General features: G+C 48.6%; 1 protein-coding gene across 4 annotated transcripts; it reads right to left on the reverse strand.

The window, feature by feature from the left end:
* Positions 1–94: 94 nt before the first annotated feature.
* PAX6 (paired box 6) lies at positions 95–17,041 on the reverse strand. Of its 4 annotated transcripts, XM_037019445.2 has the most exons (12): positions 16,960–17,041; positions 16,539–16,599; positions 12,908–13,038; positions 12,081–12,122; positions 11,771–11,986; positions 10,907–11,072; positions 5,037–5,195; positions 4,472–4,554; positions 4,095–4,245; positions 3,882–3,997; positions 1,142–1,292; positions 95–471 (listed from the first exon to the last, which is right to left on the reverse strand). In XM_037019445.2, the coding sequence occupies exons 2-12, from the start codon at positions 16,546–16,548 to the stop codon at positions 386–388; spliced, it is 1,311 nt and encodes a 436-aa protein (XP_036875340.1). In that variant the 5' UTR covers positions 16,549–16,599; positions 16,960–17,041; the 3' UTR covers positions 95–385. The 4 variants fall into 4 exon arrangements, with proteins under 4 accessions (XP_036875340.1, XP_036875362.1, XP_036875324.1 ...); XM_037019467.2 differs by lacking the exon at positions 12,081–12,122; XM_037019429.2 differs by lacking the exons at positions 16,539–16,599; positions 16,960–17,041 and adding an exon at positions 14,090–14,547.
* Between the last annotated feature and the right edge of the window lie 328 nt (positions 17,042–17,369).

The raw sequence follows: 17,369 nt of genomic DNA on the forward strand, positions 1-17,369 counted from the left end.
TTGATAAAACTCTTAAATTTGTGGCAAAGCTTGTTGATCACTGTTTCCTTTTTTTAAACAACTTCATGACCAGCACAGATCAAACATCCATCCAGTCTACATTGTTCTTTTTTCTTTATAACATACAAATGCCCATTTACAAATAATACACCAAAATGAATAAAAGTTTGGATACCAAAATGAAGATTTGTTCCAACTGATATCGTGCCTTCTGTATACAAAGGTCCTTGTTTCAAGTCCATTCCCCAGTGGTGCAATACAGGACACAATTGCAGAACTGAAGTGCTTCTAACAGCCATTTTTTCTTTCCTTCCTGAAAGCCCAACTGTTGTGTCCACATAGTCACTGACTGAATTAATACAATATATCCTTTCTTTTTTTTTTTTTACTGTAATCTTGGCCAATATTGAGACATATCAGGTTCACTTCCAGGAACTTGAACTGGAACTGACACACCAGGGGAAATGAGTCCTAGAAGTGGATGAAAGAGATAACCATGTAGATACTCCCTTTGCGAGACAGGCATGGAGTATGAATTTGTAGGTTAAAAAAAACTCAAATACTTTCTAACATTTTAGCTGTATTTTTTTAAATTTTCAAGTCTTACAAAGAAAAGCAGCACCTTCAGAAACCAGCTCACCTGTTTACACATATCTATTGAAGCCCAAGTCCTCCCACTCAAAAGAAAAGGAAAAAACCTCCATTTGTTTGTATGTTTGGAACTTGACCAAGAGAGCTATCTCTGGACAACCAACATGGTACTTTTCAGCCACACTGAAAGGCATAAAGTCCTGGAGGAGCTACGTGGGTGGGAAGTCTTCCAACAAGCTCTCACCGTGCAGCTCAAAATGCTTGGTGAGCTTTGGCTAATCTCTCCTCAGAAAATTTACATTCTCAAGCCTTGTCTTCATATACAACTTCTAGGGCAAAATTCAGGAAAAACAACTTTGCTTTTTGTTTATATGATGTCAAGTTATTATCTAGCTTGACTGAATTCCCCTTTGTAATTAGTTTTTCCCAGAGAAGCAAGCAACAAAGAGATAAACATTCTTTTTAGGTAACCTCTGAGTGAAGGGAGATCACCTGGCAGAATGAGCTGCACAGGCTGCCTCTGTGCAGCCTGCGGAGAGCGGAGGCTCACCTGTGGACGTGGTGCCCGTGGTGCCCATTGGCTGACTGCTCATGTGTGTCTGCATATGTGGGGGGGTGTAGGTGTCATAACTCCGACCGTTCACCGAGGGGCTGGTGGGCAGCATGCAGGAGTACGAGGAGGTCTGGCTGGGGACTGGGGGCTGAGAGGAGAAAGGCAAAGCTGTGGTTACTGAGAAACCCGCCATATAGCCACATGCCCGGGCTCCCCCCTCCCCGGGAGCTCTGCCAACAAGTCTCATGGCAAAGATGCCCTCAGGTAATGTGCTGGCACCCCTTAAGAGAACTCGACGATCAGCCTCCAAACAGTCCTTCCACCGGCCACAGCTGGAGTAAAGCTGCCTATGCACCAAACTTCTGAAAGTGTTATAAATTCAGACAACTGTTGAGCTAGACAGTTGGCACTATCCATAAAATTAATAGGATTTTGTCCATTTTCATCTTGGACCTCTGCTGGCATCTACAGAGAAGCTATAGTATGAGGACTACAGAAAAACACACACACCCTTCCCTAAAAATCCAATCTATTTGGGAATCCAGTGACCCCCAAATCCCACACCTCAAGCTTTGGGACATAAAACAGGGGGAGGAATGTCTTATAAAATGTGGTTTAGGGACCTTGGGAGCCTTTCATGGTTGGGCTCATGGGATTAAAGATTCTTTGAAGAGGCAGATCAGAAGTAATCTCAGATTAAAGTGGTCAGAAGAGTCCGTAAATGCCTAGCCTCATCCTGAGAATTAGCTGGGACTTCCCTAAAGACCCTAAAACTCAGGTTGTGTTTTAGCCATAAAATCATGCTGCTACCCTCTTAAGAGTCTGAAACGGTGATATTGAGGAGATAAACCTTTCTCATAACTAAATAAAAAACACAGAGCTAGGGCTAAACCCTTCATGAGCCCACAGGGGTTTATGCCAGGGCAGCAAGCTTGGAATGAATGAATAGAAGCGTAATGTCAAGAACGAGGGAGATAAGAGTGTAATTCCACTCTGCAAACTTTAGACACATTTAGCATTCAAAGATCTATATTCTCAGAGAGGGTGACATGTTAGAAAAGGTTCAGAGGGAGACACCCACCCTTTATAAAATGGTTAAAGATTCTGGTTAATCAGGTGAATTGATAGACCAGCACTCTGGCACTCCCAAAATTCAAAGAGTAATTTTCTCTGAACAGTAGATTCATTGACAATTTTTATTTTCTTTATGCTATATATGAACACATATACATTTCTAATTATATGTTATGTCATTTTTTAAAGTCATTGAAATAACTTGACCCTGCATCAATCTATATGTGGAAACACTATAATAGAACAGCAGCATCTATTTAATAGTTTCCAGTTGTTTTCTCATACACACATTTTGCTATCCTCACAGAAACCTAGATATTGCTATAATTTACAAAACTGAAGAAGACACTCAGTGGCCTTATTAAAGTCAGCAGATGACTGCTAACATCAAGTTCAAAGAGGCAAGCAGGCCTTGAGGGCCCTGCCAGAATTTCAGCTTGCATTTGTTTCTAAATCCCTGAAATAACCTCCTCTAGGCAAACTGACTTCTGCAAAGTTCCAAGATAGTTGTAGTAACACCAATTAATGGACTGTTTTCTTACTTTACATTTGCACTATGGCCAATAATATCCAGATGCAATAAAAATAAATGTGAATAATTCTCTGAAGTTGCTTCTCTAACTGCTTCTGTATTAGTCTGAATGTTTCACTATTATTTGGATTAGAGATCCAGCAAAAGATGTTCAGTAGAGAATAAACAATCTGTGTAACCCCAGGACTGTTTCCAGCAGGGCTCAGGCTGACCAGTCTTATACCATCCAGCATTTCTCACTGTTGCACAAATAGGAGAGTCCTGGGAAAGTCACTGCAGAAAGGCCATCAGAAGACCAATTTTTTTTCCCATCAAGAACCCATCCAGCTCCAAATTCCAATCCACCCCACATAACTTACATAACTGCCATTATAAAGGGTTAACCTAGTACAGGACCTAGGGCATGTAGCAGCTGATAAATAACTGGGACAGAATTGAGAGCAGAGGCAGGGTATTATACCCAGAGAATAGCATCAACCCTCCCAGGCAGCTAGGGAGCACCACCAACTCACTACACAATTCACAGCACAGAGACACTAACTTTCTAGCAAATACCTCCTATTCCCTTTTTTATTTGCAAACTATAAAAAGAAAACTAGCCCCTCTTCTATGTTAAAGTGTACCCCAGTATGCAAATATCGATCCCATTCCTGATCTTTTTATCCTTCTTCACTAGTTTATCACACATATCCTAAATAATGTCCAAAATATATACACAGGATATATAGTCATTAATATGAACACACTAATATAAGTACAAATTTTATGTATACTAACACCTTACTATCTAATAATGTGCCAGCATTATTTCCATTTTCTGTTACAAGTTTCAAAACATGCCCCATTCCCACCGAACATTATCAAGCTAATATATCCTATAAGCAAAAGGCAAATTAACTGGACTGAACATCAGGTTTGGGTTTGTTTTTTTTTTTTAAGGCATGGCTCAATCAGTCAATCAACTAAAAGACTGAATTGACTGCATCTCAGACTTGACTGGGCAAGCCGATCAGTGTAGTGAGCAGGGCTCCCCAGGGTGCGTACACAGCCAGTGAGGTCTGTGGGCCCTGACCATCTCCTCCCTGCTTCTCCCAGGCGCCTGGTATGCAGGCGGCCGCCAGCCTCACTTACTTGCATAGGCAGATTATTGGCCATGGTGAAGCTGGGCATGGGTGGCAGAGCACTGTACGTGTTTGTGAGGGCTGTTTCTGTTCGCCCCAACATGGAGCCAGAGGTGAAGGAGGAAACTGCAGGGAGAGGGACACGACGTTAGGGAGAGAGTCAGAGAGCCAAGGGCAAACAGGTTAAAACACATTTCTTAGTAGTATTAATACTCCAAATTACCAGGCGTGGTGGGTTGCGGGATTGGCTGGTAGACACTGGTGCTGAAACTACTGCTGATGGGAATGTGACTAGGTGTGTTGCTAGCCTGTCTTCTCTGATTCCTCAATTTTTCTTCTCTTCTCCATTTGGCCCTTCGATTAGAAAACCATACCTGGAAATCAAATGGAACAGGTGAGCCTTGCACCGACTCCCAGCTCAGCCCCGGCCCTGGCACTTATGCCATCCAACCCCCGCCCCTCCCCCACAGCAGCCAGGTATGCAGCAGAATGAGTCTGTTAGCACTTAAATAAACCAACTGTGTTCCCCAGAAGCACCTTTGTCTCTAGAAAAGACAAATGATATGCGTCACAAAGCATGAAACCACAGTCTCTGGGTACCTGTATTCTTGCTTCAGGTAGGTCTATTTTGGCTGCTAGTCTTTCTCGGGCAAACACATCTGGATAATGGGTCCTCTCAAACTCTGAAAGAGTAAGCTGAGTTTTTGATGTTGTGCCAGATGACACACAGCGTGTCACCCAAGCCCTGGATCAAGCGGGTCCCCACCTCCCCACTTCCGTTGCCACCACCTGATTCCCTTTAAATTGTGACTACTGTTAGTTTGACTGTACGTACTTAGAACTGTCCCACCAGAACCAAGCTAAATTTTCTTTGGAATGACATTCATTTAAGGACCCTTCAAAAATGATTAGCCAAATCATTTTTTCTTTATGAGAAGTGAGACTTTAAGCCTTTGAATTACTGGTCCACGAAAAGAAGAAAGAAAACAGACACATACACACATACTGAGAAGATGCCCAGGGAGAAAAAAACAAAAAGATGTAAAGAAAAAAGAAAGCTTTTCAGTCCTCTATGCAAAGGGTCCTGGCTAAATTTAGCTCTTTGTACTGACGATGTGGCATTTAGTTTGATTTACTGCTTCTCTACTTTAAAAAACTCCATCACCTTTCTCCAGGGCCTCAATTTGCTCTTGGGTAAAAGATGTTCTATTTCTTTGCAGCTTCCGCTTCAGCTGAAGTCGCATTTGGGCCTCATCTGAATCTTCTCCGTTGGAGCTGATGGAGTTGGTATTCTCTCCCCCTCCTTCTTGTTGCTGGCAGCCATCTGGAACAAAAAGAATAGGACAGTATGAGAATTTGGAATAGCACGGAGCCTCCAAAAGGGGCTTGGAATAGCCATAAACTCCAAGAGCAATCTATTCAGACGATCTTGCCAAAACATTTCCAAGTGTCAGACTTCTTTTCATAAAAGGCATTAGTGACATAATGTTACCTGTCCACCATTTTCTGTTTTATCAACATGTGACTATGCAATACAGACATGGATAGAGTGACATTTTTTTTTCTGAATGACAAAACCAGCTCTGAAGTTTCCAATTAAAATGCTCTTTCATAACTAACCTTAATTGCCCAGATGCCTCACCCAGTTCCCTTGCCCTACAGAATTTTACCTATGGCTATGTTGGGAAAATAGAAGAGTGATGTTCGAGATTTCAGCTGATCTATAATCAGTAATTCCTATCGAATCAATTAGATGTTGATAGGTTTGTAGAAAATGCTATTAGGAAACCAAACCAAGCTTGTAATCTTTAAAAAAAAATATTTATCTAGTTTTTATTTGAATTCTGCACAGTCAATTTCATTTTAAAGGTTGTGAATTTAGAAGTGCTTGCATTGTTCTGCAGTTTTATTCAACTATTGTATGAGTGCGCTTTGCCTTGACACCTATTACGAGCACAGCTGTAATTATATCATCACCAAGAACAGGCTATAATTGCTGAAAATGGAATTTTATATTTAGATAAAAGGACTGTCCATTCTTTGTAATGTGTTGCACCAGAGAAAAGTAAGATTTCTTTTAAATTTTTAACATATAATTTTAAAAAAGAAATAGTAGAGAGTTCACTAACTAGCTAAATATGCTATGCTGCAGCTGAATCCTTGGCATATCATTTAAGTAGTACATTTTTAATTAGGGCATTTCCACCACTTTTAATGTAATTTCTATCATTAAACAGGAGAAAGTTTTATTGTTTTCCCTTCCTGCTTGGAGGGCAAGATGTGCACTTGGGCAAGCTGTCTCTCCACTTGCACCTTGCTCCTGAGGCCACAGCCTGTCTGAAGTGAAGGATTCCACCCTGACCGGGCCGCCGGGGCCCAGCTGGGTCCTGGGCCTTGGGACCTATGTCCCCAAGGGATACCAACAGGGGCTGCCCCCACCCCCCCACCCCCATGTTAGAAGCTTGGCCATTTGGGGGGAGGGGACTCTCCCAGCGCCTTGGTGGGAATCGACTTGGCCAGGAATATCATTTATAACCAGGAGACAATAGGCAGCGCCTTCAAAGAGTTCAGGGAATTGTGACAGGATCTAGTGGGATCTTTTCAGGAACTTTGAAATGTTTTAAAACCCCAACTTTCTTCCCCATTTAAACAGGCGGATTCATCGGCACTGGCCACCATATGGGCCCTTGGAGATCTATTGAGATGACCACCAACACTTGAATAGCGAGGGGCTGCTTTTCAGCACTGCACAATGCCCCGCGAGTAAGGGAAACTATTAAACTCCTGGGGCAGGAGCGTTGGCAAACTTTCGTGGGCAGAATTTTGAGGCCACAATGAACGCGGACAACAAAAGGATTCTCTTGAGGCGTGCAGCGGGCCACATTGTGTTACAAGAAGCCCAGTCAACAGACTTTTCAGTGAAGTGTGTTAACCCCTCTGCTCTGCCATCATTAATCAATGTCCGAAGAGCGGGCGCCTCAATGCTATTTAGGGCGCTTGGCTGGGAGGGATGAAGGGGGATGGGGGCCAGGGAAGGGGGTTGGAGAAGGCAGGGAGGGTGGCTGGAGATTGGGCCGGTGGCGGGGAGGGGGCCAGGCAGGGAGGAGGAGACCGGGGTCCCAGGTGGGGGAGGGAAGCAGGAAGGAAGGGTGTGCGGGAGTGTTGAGGAAGGGAGGAGGAGAGAGATGGAGGAGGAGGACTCCGAAGAGGCAGACGCCAGAAAGGTATATAGAAGGACAGAAGAGAGTGTTGAGAGGAAAAGAAGACAAGAGGATGGAGCCAGAAGGGGTGAGAAAGAGGAAAAGGAAGAGAAGGGAGAGAATTAGTAACTAAGCCGGCTCCGCTTTAAGGTTGTCTTGCCTAGGTAGGAAAGGTGGGGGGCTGGGGGAGGGCTGCTCAGCTGAGGGACAGAAGCTCAACTCACACGTGCAGACACAGTGTCTGTGCTATTCTACTGCCCCAAGTTTCTGGGTGACCTTCAATGAGTTTTCAGGGAATGAAATGGAGAGCTCCCCTTCTTTTTGGATTAGGAGAACAAGGAGGACTTAAGAAATTGTCCTTTTTGGGCAGCTAGAAAGGCCCGCTGGTTTACTGCTTTTGGAAAACACAAAAATCTGTGACCCTCAACATTCAGGGCGCTAAGAACACAATGTCATCTTGCCGGGGTGGTCACTCATGCCTTCCGGTGGACCCAGTCCTTTTTCTGGCACATTCGATCTCACCAATTAAAGCCGCCTGGGTCTCCCTCAGAAGACCCCGGCAGATAGCATTCTCTGCTCTAGTTTGCTTTTGTGACATTTTCTCAGTTTTACAATACGGAGATTTACACGTGCTCCCACCCCTCTGCCCCCGCCCCGCTCCACCCCCACCCCAACCCAAGAGTGGAGCTGACTTCAGAACTGACACTTAGGAGGAAAGTCAAGGGGGTTGGAAAAGCTGAGGTTGGGGTGGGGCAGAGCAGAATTAGAGGCAAGTCAGGAGAAACCCATGCCAGCAGTATCCCTCCCCAACCCGGCAGGCAGCGTGAGCATGCACCACTGAAAGTTTATTTGCTACTTTAGAAGTAGCAACTGATCTCAGCAAGCGCCGAGGGAGCGGTCCCTCGTAGAGTGGGCGTCCTTTTTTTTTTTTTTTTTCCTTTTGTGGTTGTACCTTCCACTTTTAAAGCTTGAACAAAATAAAACTAGAAGTTGGATCTCAAATGCCCCACATGATAAACCTAAATGGCAGACAATTAAGATATCTTCTTTAAAAGGCGCTCCCTCAGAGCGCGCAAAGAAGGGGGCTTCAATGGGCACCGTCCACCTTCCAGCCTAATCCCTGAGAAGGCAAGTGAAAGCGCCTCCCATTATTCCAGCTCCAGGACCATCTGACTCTGGGGATAGGATTTGTTTCCTGGAAGAAGGAGAGAGAGAGAGAAGGAAAAAAAAAAAAGACGCTGGGAAATAAAATCATTCCTTAGTTTCTTAGTGTCTTAATCAGTGAGGCGGAAAACAAGCAAGAAAAGATAGCAACCCGGTTGCGGCACCTTTTCAGCTCTGGAGCTCGGATCAAAACATTGTAGCATCTGTTGAAAAAGAGACTGACTAAATCCTATAGAGGGCCTGGGTATTATGGGCGGTGGGGGGATGAGGGGCGGAGATAAGAAAAAATCTCCGTGATCCCTAAAACCACCAAACCGCTGGAGAATTGAGGCTGGATAGAGTTGTCTCTTGTCAGCCCCACGTCGGCCCGATTTTATTCACCGCCGCATGGCGTTGATCAGATGGAAACCATATTTGTCTCCCTCTGAGACCTAACCTCGCCTTATGCTTTCGGAGTAATGGACTCTTTAAAACCCGAAACGGCCTCCCGGGCTGGGACGGGGCGAGGGAGGGAGGGGAGCCTCCTTAGCACCAAAGGTCTGAGGATTCCGTGCACGTCAGCCGCCGCGGAAGCTCGCCACCAGCGGCCGCGGCCCCCCAGCCCCGGGCGGCGACCGTGCCCGGGGGACATCGCCGAGGAGTGGGGTGGCGGGGGCGGCAGGGCGACTGGCAGCTGGTGAGCCAGAGTTCCCTAGCAGCTCGGCGCCTCGAAGTTAAACAGCTCCGGAACTAGCGCCACCTCCCGCCGCAACCATCACCGCCAGGTCCTGGCAATTGGGCTCTCGCTTCCCGCGCTCACACTCCCTGGGACGACAGGCCGCCCAAACCCGGCACCACCTCTGGTGGGAGCGGTGGGGCCAAGCTGCTGCTCTGGGCCTGGGTCCCGCTCGGGAGGCAGGAGGGGATCCACTCCCCAGGCCCCACGCCGACGTGAGCCTGGCGCCGACAGCCCACGGGAAGGAGACTCTGGGCTCAGCCCTCCCAGACCCGGTCACTGCGCCCCGCGTCCTTCCGAGGATCGGACCCTGTGGACCAGACTCCGCAGGGGAAGGGTCGCCAGGACCTCAGATTGCCGGGGGCTGGCGGGCGGCTGCTGGGGAGCGCGAAGTTCGGGTGTGCGCACGTGTGACTCCTACAGTTGCAAAGGTCAGGCGAGCGGGTAGTGGAGTACACTCAGCCTGCCTCCCCCTCTTCTCACCGGAGGCCGGAGTGAGCCCTGGCCGACAGCCTGCGGAGGCAGCGCCCCGTGCGTGGGCCCGCCGCGCCGCGGGAGGCCGTGGGTTGGGGCCGCCCCGGGGAGCTCGGGCCGGCGTGGCAGGAGGCCTCGGCGGGCCAGCGGCCGCGCTGGGAAACACGGAGCAAGCGCTTTGCTTCCTATCTTCCCAGTGTCCGTCCTATATTGTTTTCTGCTCTTAAAACTGACATGTCTAATTGGCAATTGGTGCCGAATCGTGTCCAGAGGTCTCTTGTGGAACATTTCTACAGCTGTCTCCCTCAACTAGACGCTTATTCATGTCGCCTTAATGAGAAACAAAACGTTCTCTAATGAGCAATTACAGAGCGACAGGATTGTTCCCATAACAAATTCTTGCGAGTGACAGAAGCATCCTTTGTACCAGATATTTCGCATACTGTTACCGATTTTCCCTTCTCTAGCCCGGCTCGGTGGAGACGCAGGGCACCCGGAGCCGGTTCGAGATCGCACGGGCGCGGGCAGCCCAGTCAGCGTTCCGGCGCCACTGCCCCCAACCGGGCCCGGAGCCCCCAGGCTTCCTCGTGCTCCAGGGAAGGAGACGCCACGTCCCATTATCCCGCATATTATCTCCTTGTCACTAGGACAACAAATACCGATTAATCTTCGGAGTAAACTGTTTCCTATTTTTGACCAAGCTACCTCGGTGTGTGCAGAGGAGGGGACAGCCAACCCACCCCACCGCACTCCCGTCTGCTGGTCTTCCTCCATCTCTTCTCACAGATCCTGGGATGGCCCAGAACCCTTCTCTCCTTCCAGCCAGAGAGCAGCTCCGGGAACCCAGAAGTCCAGCTGACAGTATGCTCACCCCATCCTTCTTCGCAGTCACCACCCACAGAGAGTGGGAACTGAGGGCTCAGAGGGGCAGAGATGAGAGGAGGGAGATGGTGGGGTGGCTTTAGCTGTGAAACCACCACTTCCAATGCCTTGTCCTCCCAGGCCCTGCATCTGGCTGCTCACCCTTTCATATCCACCCTACTCATAGTCACATCATTTGTCAATTACAGCAAAAAGCAAAATGATACAATTATGTTTACCTCACAGTCTGTCAGTGTGTTAACTTGTCACACTTCTACAGCAAGGGGGCTCTCCATGCATTTTAATGGCAGATCTGAATAGGGCACCACACAGCTAGCTCCTACACACACACACATACTCCTGCCCATAACACACACACACACACCAGCCCAGTGCATACTATTCCTGGCATACACAACCCTTGAATTCCCAGACTAACCAGATAGTTCAACAAACACCACCTGCATACACAGTGCAAGTCAGTGTATTCCAAGTCTGTGAAGAGTCTCTCCACTAAATTCTCCAAGCACAGAAGCCAAGAAGGAGAAAGGGTGCGGGACAAGAGAATGGGCAAGGGGTTGTATGTATGAAGAGTTTTGATGATGGGTGCTCGGGTTTTACCTTGCGTAGGTTGTCCAGGCACCGAAGTCCCCGGATACCAACCCGGGCGGGTGCCCCAGCTTCCAGTCTGCCCGTTCAACATCCTTAGTTTATCATACATGCCGTCTGCGCCCATCTGTTGCTTTTCGCTAGCCAGGTTGCGAAGAACTCTGTTTATTGATGACACCTGGAAATCAAAGCAAAATCCAACCAAATGGTAGTGTCTCCTGAAGACACAGTTGCCCTGTAAGTCCCCATCTCAGCATACCCACCCACTTAAAGAACACCCTTAACACATTAGAAACTCTCAGCCAACCTTGAACAGTGAGTAGATTTGCAGAGACATATAGATAGAATGACACCCATCAATTTGGGCATGGAAACTTGGGTGGGTGAGTGAGGGGACATTTCCTTCACCACTGCTCTGAGTCTCTGGTGACCTAACTCATATGGTTGCTTCACTTTGTTTAAAAAAGTTCCCCAAAAAAGATTAAGACTTGGTTTAGAGCTTTTTTTCGCTTTGTTTTATATTAGGGCAGAAATGGATGTTTGACACCTTCAAGCAGGTGATTCAGAATTTAGAACCTGATTTTCATTTTCATTTTCCTTCTTGGTTCAAGTGCCTTTCCCAAGGTGCCTCCGCCCTCTACTTTGCAGCATGCAAATGAGGTGAACAACTCCCCACACTTGACTCCCATTTTCCAGATCATAAAAAGGTCAGAGTGCTCCTCTCAACATCCCCAGGTACAGAGGAGACATACGTGGAGCAGGGAGGAGACAAAGACAGAAAGATACTGAGTCAGGGGAGCTGGTGAAGAAAAAATGGTAAAGAAGAAAGAGCATGGAGCTTAGGGCAGGGAGGGGGAATGTTCTCAGTGAACTTACACTTGGTATGTTATCGTTGGTACAGACCCCCTCGGACAATAATCTGTCTCGGATTTCCCAAGCAAAGATGGATGGACACTCCCGCTTATACTGGGCTATTTTGCTTACAACTTCTGGAGTCGCTACTCTTGGTTTACTACCACCGATTGCCCTGGGTCTGATGGAGCCAGTCTCGTAATACCTGCCCAGAATTTTACTCACACATCCGTTGGACACCTGCATAGGGGAAGTGGACAGAAAACCACATTATTAATAATTTCAAGACAAAAATAAAATTGTTTAAGTATGCATTAAACAATGACAAGCTTACGTTTTGATTGTCCAGCACTTGGACTTTTGCATCTGCATGGGTCTATAACACAAAAATATACCTTCAATGGTATGAGAACTTACTATAGAGAGCTTTTTTTTCTTAAAATTACATTTGTAGCCCTAAAAACTACAAATATACTTTCAAACAGTTTGAACTAAAAAAAAAAACTATGAGTTTTTTCAAAAAAAACTTTTCTTGAACACTGCCTCAAGATGCATCAAAACGAAGTCAGATTAATTTTTTTGTGCTGCCCTTGCTTAAAGTGGTGTTATGTTTTACTGAGAAAAAGGGGCAAATAAACCAAGTTTTTACTTATTTTTTCTTTAAAAATATGCCCAATTGAGTAAATGTGAGCTAGGGAGAAAAGTAATAGCATTTGACTTTTTAACTCAATATGTATCCTTCATGACTATGAATATGAAGAATGCAAACAAATATCTAAAAATCTGAGGTAAGCATGGAATGAGGGAGAAGGGAATGGAATGATACCGGTTTATATAACTCAGCTTATTATAGCTCATAAACTGTTCTCACAATTAATGTTTTTACCAAATGGAAAGAGAAAAGTGGTTTTTTTAAATTGACACAAATACATTTTTTGTTCTTAAGCAGATGAGTTATTTTATGTGACTGACCCAGGTTGAAAGAGACAGGGAAGGAAAGGGGGAAGCGGGAAGGCAGGGGAGTGGTGTGGGGCCAGGGGCGGGTGAGTGGGTGGGCGAGGAGGGTCCATCATTAGCAGCGTTTGCAGTAAGAAATGAAGAGAGGGCGTTGAGAGTGGAGGGCCGCGGGGGCGGCGAGTGGGGCGGCGCCGGGAGGATCACCTGCAGAATTCGGGAAATGTCGCACGGCCGAGCCCCGCTGTGAGCTAGCTCTACGATCTTCTGCCGGGTGGAGTCCGGCAGTGGCCGCCCGTTGACAAAGACACCACCGAGCTGATTCACTCCGCTGTGACCTGAGGAGAGGAGAGGAGGAGAGGAGAGGGCAGGGGAAGAGGAAGAGGACGCAGAAAGCAGAGGAGGAGGAGAGGAGACAACCACAATGGACCCTCAGCTCCCTGCCAGCCCGGGACAGCCTCCGCTAGTCGTCCCCGCTATCGGTCACAAACTCCAACAGGACCCACAGCCCTGCCAGAGCACCAGGCAGTCCAGACTCAAGCACAGCCGTGCTCTAGCCCCCGGACTGCGGAAGCACCATAAACATGCCAACGAGCAAGAAAACAGGCACCTCACCACTGCCACCAGCCCAGCAGTGCCCCCAGCCCACTCCCCCACTTCTTAAATGCCTCAGCCAGCCTCTGAAACCACAAGGTACAAACAACCAGCTCAAATAACACCCCCTCAGAGGTCCCCTCTGAGTGTCACAGCAAACTGTGGAACCCACACTGAATCTCCAAGGTCTCTACATTGTTGGAACCATGACAGCAAATCCTACAGCCCTTCAGCGCTCCCTTGGACGCCTGAGTCCAAAACGTCTCCTCCTATCACACTCCAAACTCTGGCAAAGGCACCACACAAGTACCGGAGTTTTTAAAAAAGAAAGAAAGGGAGGGGCGAAGGGAAGGAAAAGGAGTAGAGAAGAACCAGAACAGCCTATCTGTGGCTAGTAAACCCCGACCTGGGTTGTTTCCGTGCCTTCACTGCCCGCTTGACGGTCGGAGCCCCAGAGAAGCCCCAGCCACAAAGTAGTCCAGCGCCGCAGCAGGGCCGAGAGCTGGGAGTCCGGAGGTCTGTTTGCACCAGCCACAGCTCGCCTTATCCTACTTTCGCTGTGAAACTTGGCTCTCCTGACAGCCCACGATACATATCAGGAAAAATCAAAAAGCGAAAAGGGAAAGACCACACTACAGTGTCCCCATTCCTCCTTTATCTCAAAACCTCACCCCATTGTGTAATCTTAGAGAATAGGAAGAGGAAATTAGCACCTCTCTGTAGCCCCCTCCCCAGAAACCACATTCACACAAATAAAGCTAATTGCCAATCTCCATTTCCTTAAAAGTCTCCAACCTGCAGCCCCGACTCTAGAGAGTAGCCCTTCCAGGAGAAGACGTGGCTCCCAGCTCAGCTTTCCAGTTCTCTCCTCTCCTCTCCTCTCTTCTCCTTGGAGCCTCTGATAAATTGACTCCAGGAGCCTGAGCTTCTTAGCAATAAATAAGCTCCAAATATAGAAGAGGGGGGAAAATATGATGAGCCTCTCTGACATTTGTCTTTAAAATAAAACTAGCTGCACGTCAAGTTTGAGCTTAATTTCTGGAAATAGGCGGAAGTCGCTCCAGATCATGCACGGAAGGCTAATTGAAAAGATCAGTCGGGGCGCTTGTGGCAGCCTTGTCACTTTGTGACAGTGCTCCACTCCGGGAAATTGCATCGTCACGACAAACAGGACCGTGATAAAACGACCCTTTCCGTCCCTATTTGTAGATCACTCAGACAAGATTAAACTGCACTCTTTCAGCCCTTCGAGGGGAGCCGTATTTTCAGGGTAGCCAAAGGCTTGGCACGGATTGGGGGGGGAGACTGAATTGGGGGTGGGGTCAGAGCTTCAATTCAATGAGAAATGACAGGCATTTGGGGGATCTGGACTCCCAGCCCGGCCCAGCGCGAGCTGAGACATCTTGGGGACACCGTTTCTCCAACAAAGCAAGACCTAGTCTGTACTTCAGGTTTCCTCTACATTCCCTTCATTGCCTTCCCTTGACCTCAAAAGATCCACCTACAGCTCCAGCTACGGAGCTTCCCCTTTGGGCAAAGGGAGCTTTCCCTCAAAGAGAAAGGCTGCCCCGGAAAGAGAAAGACTTCCAAACTTCATGCACAGCCTGGGAAATTCCCAGTCTGTGAATGCCAAGGCGAGTGAGGCCGGTTAATCCTAAACCTCCCTCCTTCTCCCCTCACTGCAAAAAATAATGTGCCTGCCACCTCCACAGAGACCGCAGGCGGGTGCTTGCCCAGGAGACGCCAGGGCCACGTCGCCTCTGCCAGCAGCGAAATGGCAGCGAGGAAGTGCAGTTCTAAGTTCCCCTTTAGAGGTTAAGCCTCAATCATTATGTCCCTTCCCTAGGGACGGCTGGAGCGCTAGCCCAGTGGCGATGATTATGTACCTAGAATTCGACCAGGAAGCATCTGATAGGAAAACATATGGTGTCAATTTGGATGCTCTGCGCCTTGTGCACACCCGGGAGGAGCGGCACAAAGCCCTGCAGGCCGGCCCGCGACCCCGTGCCCCTCGGGGCCCAGCAGCCAGACCGAAGCGGCAAATGCTCGGCCCTGAGCACCCTGGCCAGGCCGCGGAGAGTCTGGCGCTGGGGAGCCTAAGCTGGGAGAGAACCCTGCTGCCAGGAGAGGTGGGCAGACTTGCCTTCCCAGGAAGGGTGCCTTCTGGGCCAAGCCCCAGGGCCTGGCAGGTTCTGCACAACTAACTCACCTTAAGGCTGCTCACCATATTTGAGCCCTCTCCTGCGCCTTAAGCCCACCAGCTGTGCAAGCATGAGGAGCAGCTAGTGCCACCAGGGCCTATGGATGAGGTGCCTAGGACCCTCTTCCTTGGGCAAGGGAAGCTTGCTAAAAGACTTAAGCCTTTCACACGCCTACCACAGCTGAGGCCTTAAACTGCATCCAGACTCCACACTTCAACCCAGGCCTAGTTTCACTGGCCTCCAGTCTTGCCTTGCCACATACCAGCTCCCACAGACTCAGCAGGAAGATGGGCTGGGGCCTAAGGCACCTGGGCAGAGGGAGGATGAGAGACACTGGAGAGGGGTAATCAAATGCACTATGGCCCTGCAACTACCAGGACGCACACAGCTGCAGCTACCAGGGCTGGGTGGGCCTCAGCTCCCTGTCCTGACCCAGTAAACCTTCTCTCACCAGTGCCCCTTAAGAACCCCAGGGTTTGAGTTTACCTCCTCAACCCCACCCAGGCCTACGTGCCCTGCTCTCCTTGTCTCCTAAGGCCCAAAGCTGGGGTGGGGAGGGGAGGAACTGCCCTGAGAGTAACTGGTGGAGGGGAGCCCCCGACCCCCCACCCACCCATGGTGGAAACATTCAGTCTTGGCTGTGCCTAAAGGGGCCTCCTTCTCTTCCCGCAACTAGAAGCCTCCGCCCCGCCCAACTCAGCCCAGCCCCTCTCTCTGGGGTCAGAGCCCGGGCAGAGGTGGGGAGGGGTGTGAGTTACAGGATTTGGGGGGATGGGGTTTCTCTACCTCAGCTTCACAAACTCAAACGGGCTGTTCTGAAGGGCCCAGCCCTGTTCTTGCAGGAGCTGGAACTGCAGAGCAAATGCCCTCCCGTCTCCGGTTGCCAGGCCTGGAGGGGGGCGCAGCTGCCTCAGGCCCCTAGGCCTCTTCCCTCGTGCCAGGCAGCCTGACCAGCACAGATGTCGGGAACCTCTATGCCCTCCCCTGACCTGCTGGTCTGTGCTTCCCCAGGCTGAAGTCTGAGAAAGACCAGTGGCACTTACTGTTTTGCATGCTGGCGCTGGCTGGGGGCCGCGGGATCCCACTGGACTCGAATATGGGGCTCTGTCAGTAAGAATATAGTCATTAATCCTGGGCTTGTGCCAGGTAAGCCTATATCCCAACCAAGAATGACTTGGAGCCAAGACAGGAGAATGCCCCTTCTTTAGGAAATGATCCACTCTGTCGCTTGGGGCGATCTGAGGGTCATCTCTGCCCTCCAGTGCGTGCAACACCTACCCTTTGGGCTACAAACAAAATACTCCAATATTCCCAATCTGTTTCCCCCAAATCCATTAGTAGTTAACCCTTTAATCAGGGGAAACAATGACTCAGTATTGAATTTTTCCTTTATCTGAATAACAATGAAGAAGCATTCTGACTCTTTTCAGTTTGGGAGCCCAAAGCAGCCACCACAGAACTTGCCTGAAATCTGGGATGTTTGTCCACTCTTACAATAAAAGGTCTCACACATCTGCACGCCCCTAGTTAAAGTCTTCCCCCTAAGACAAAACAGAAGAGAAAAGTATATCAAACTGTGGCTCAAAAGCAGAGGCCCATGGGCTCTCAGAGGGGAAAAAGTGCACCTAGGGCTCAAACTGCCAAAAAACCCTAAATGCCAGAGTTATACCCATATTTCCAATGGCATCTCCTGAAGAAGTCCCCACCTTTTGGAAGTGGCTACTCTGGCCCGGTTTGGGAAAATTAGAGAATTTGACATGTCAGGGTCCCATGTTGCAAAACTATCAGGAAACAGGGAAATAGAAGAACAGGTGAAACAGCGGGGTAAGGAACAGAGGCTGTGGACTGTGCCTGAAGTTTAGAGGTGGAGAGAA

Source organism: Manis javanica, chromosome 11, assembly GCF_040802235.1.
Source record: "Manis javanica isolate MJ-LG chromosome 11, MJ_LKY, whole genome shotgun sequence".
Classification (NCBI taxonomy): Eukaryota; Metazoa; Chordata; class Mammalia; order Pholidota; family Manidae; genus Manis; species Manis javanica.

Bases quoted from the DNA above. Each gene is read 5' to 3' on its own strand.
- PAX6 (XM_037019429.2), bottom strand. From the start codon at position 14,285: ATGTCAGAGAGGCTCATCATATTTTCCCCCCTCTTCTATATTTGGAGC. The intron at 11,987-12,080 runs GTAAGCTTGTCA...TCCCCTATGCAG, and splicing joins AAGTGCTGGACAATCAAAAC to GTGTCCAACGGATGTGTGAG. The intron at 11,073-11,770 runs GTAAGTTCACTG...TTTGATTTCCAG, and splicing joins CCAACGATAACATACCAAGT to GTGTCATCAATAAACAGAGT.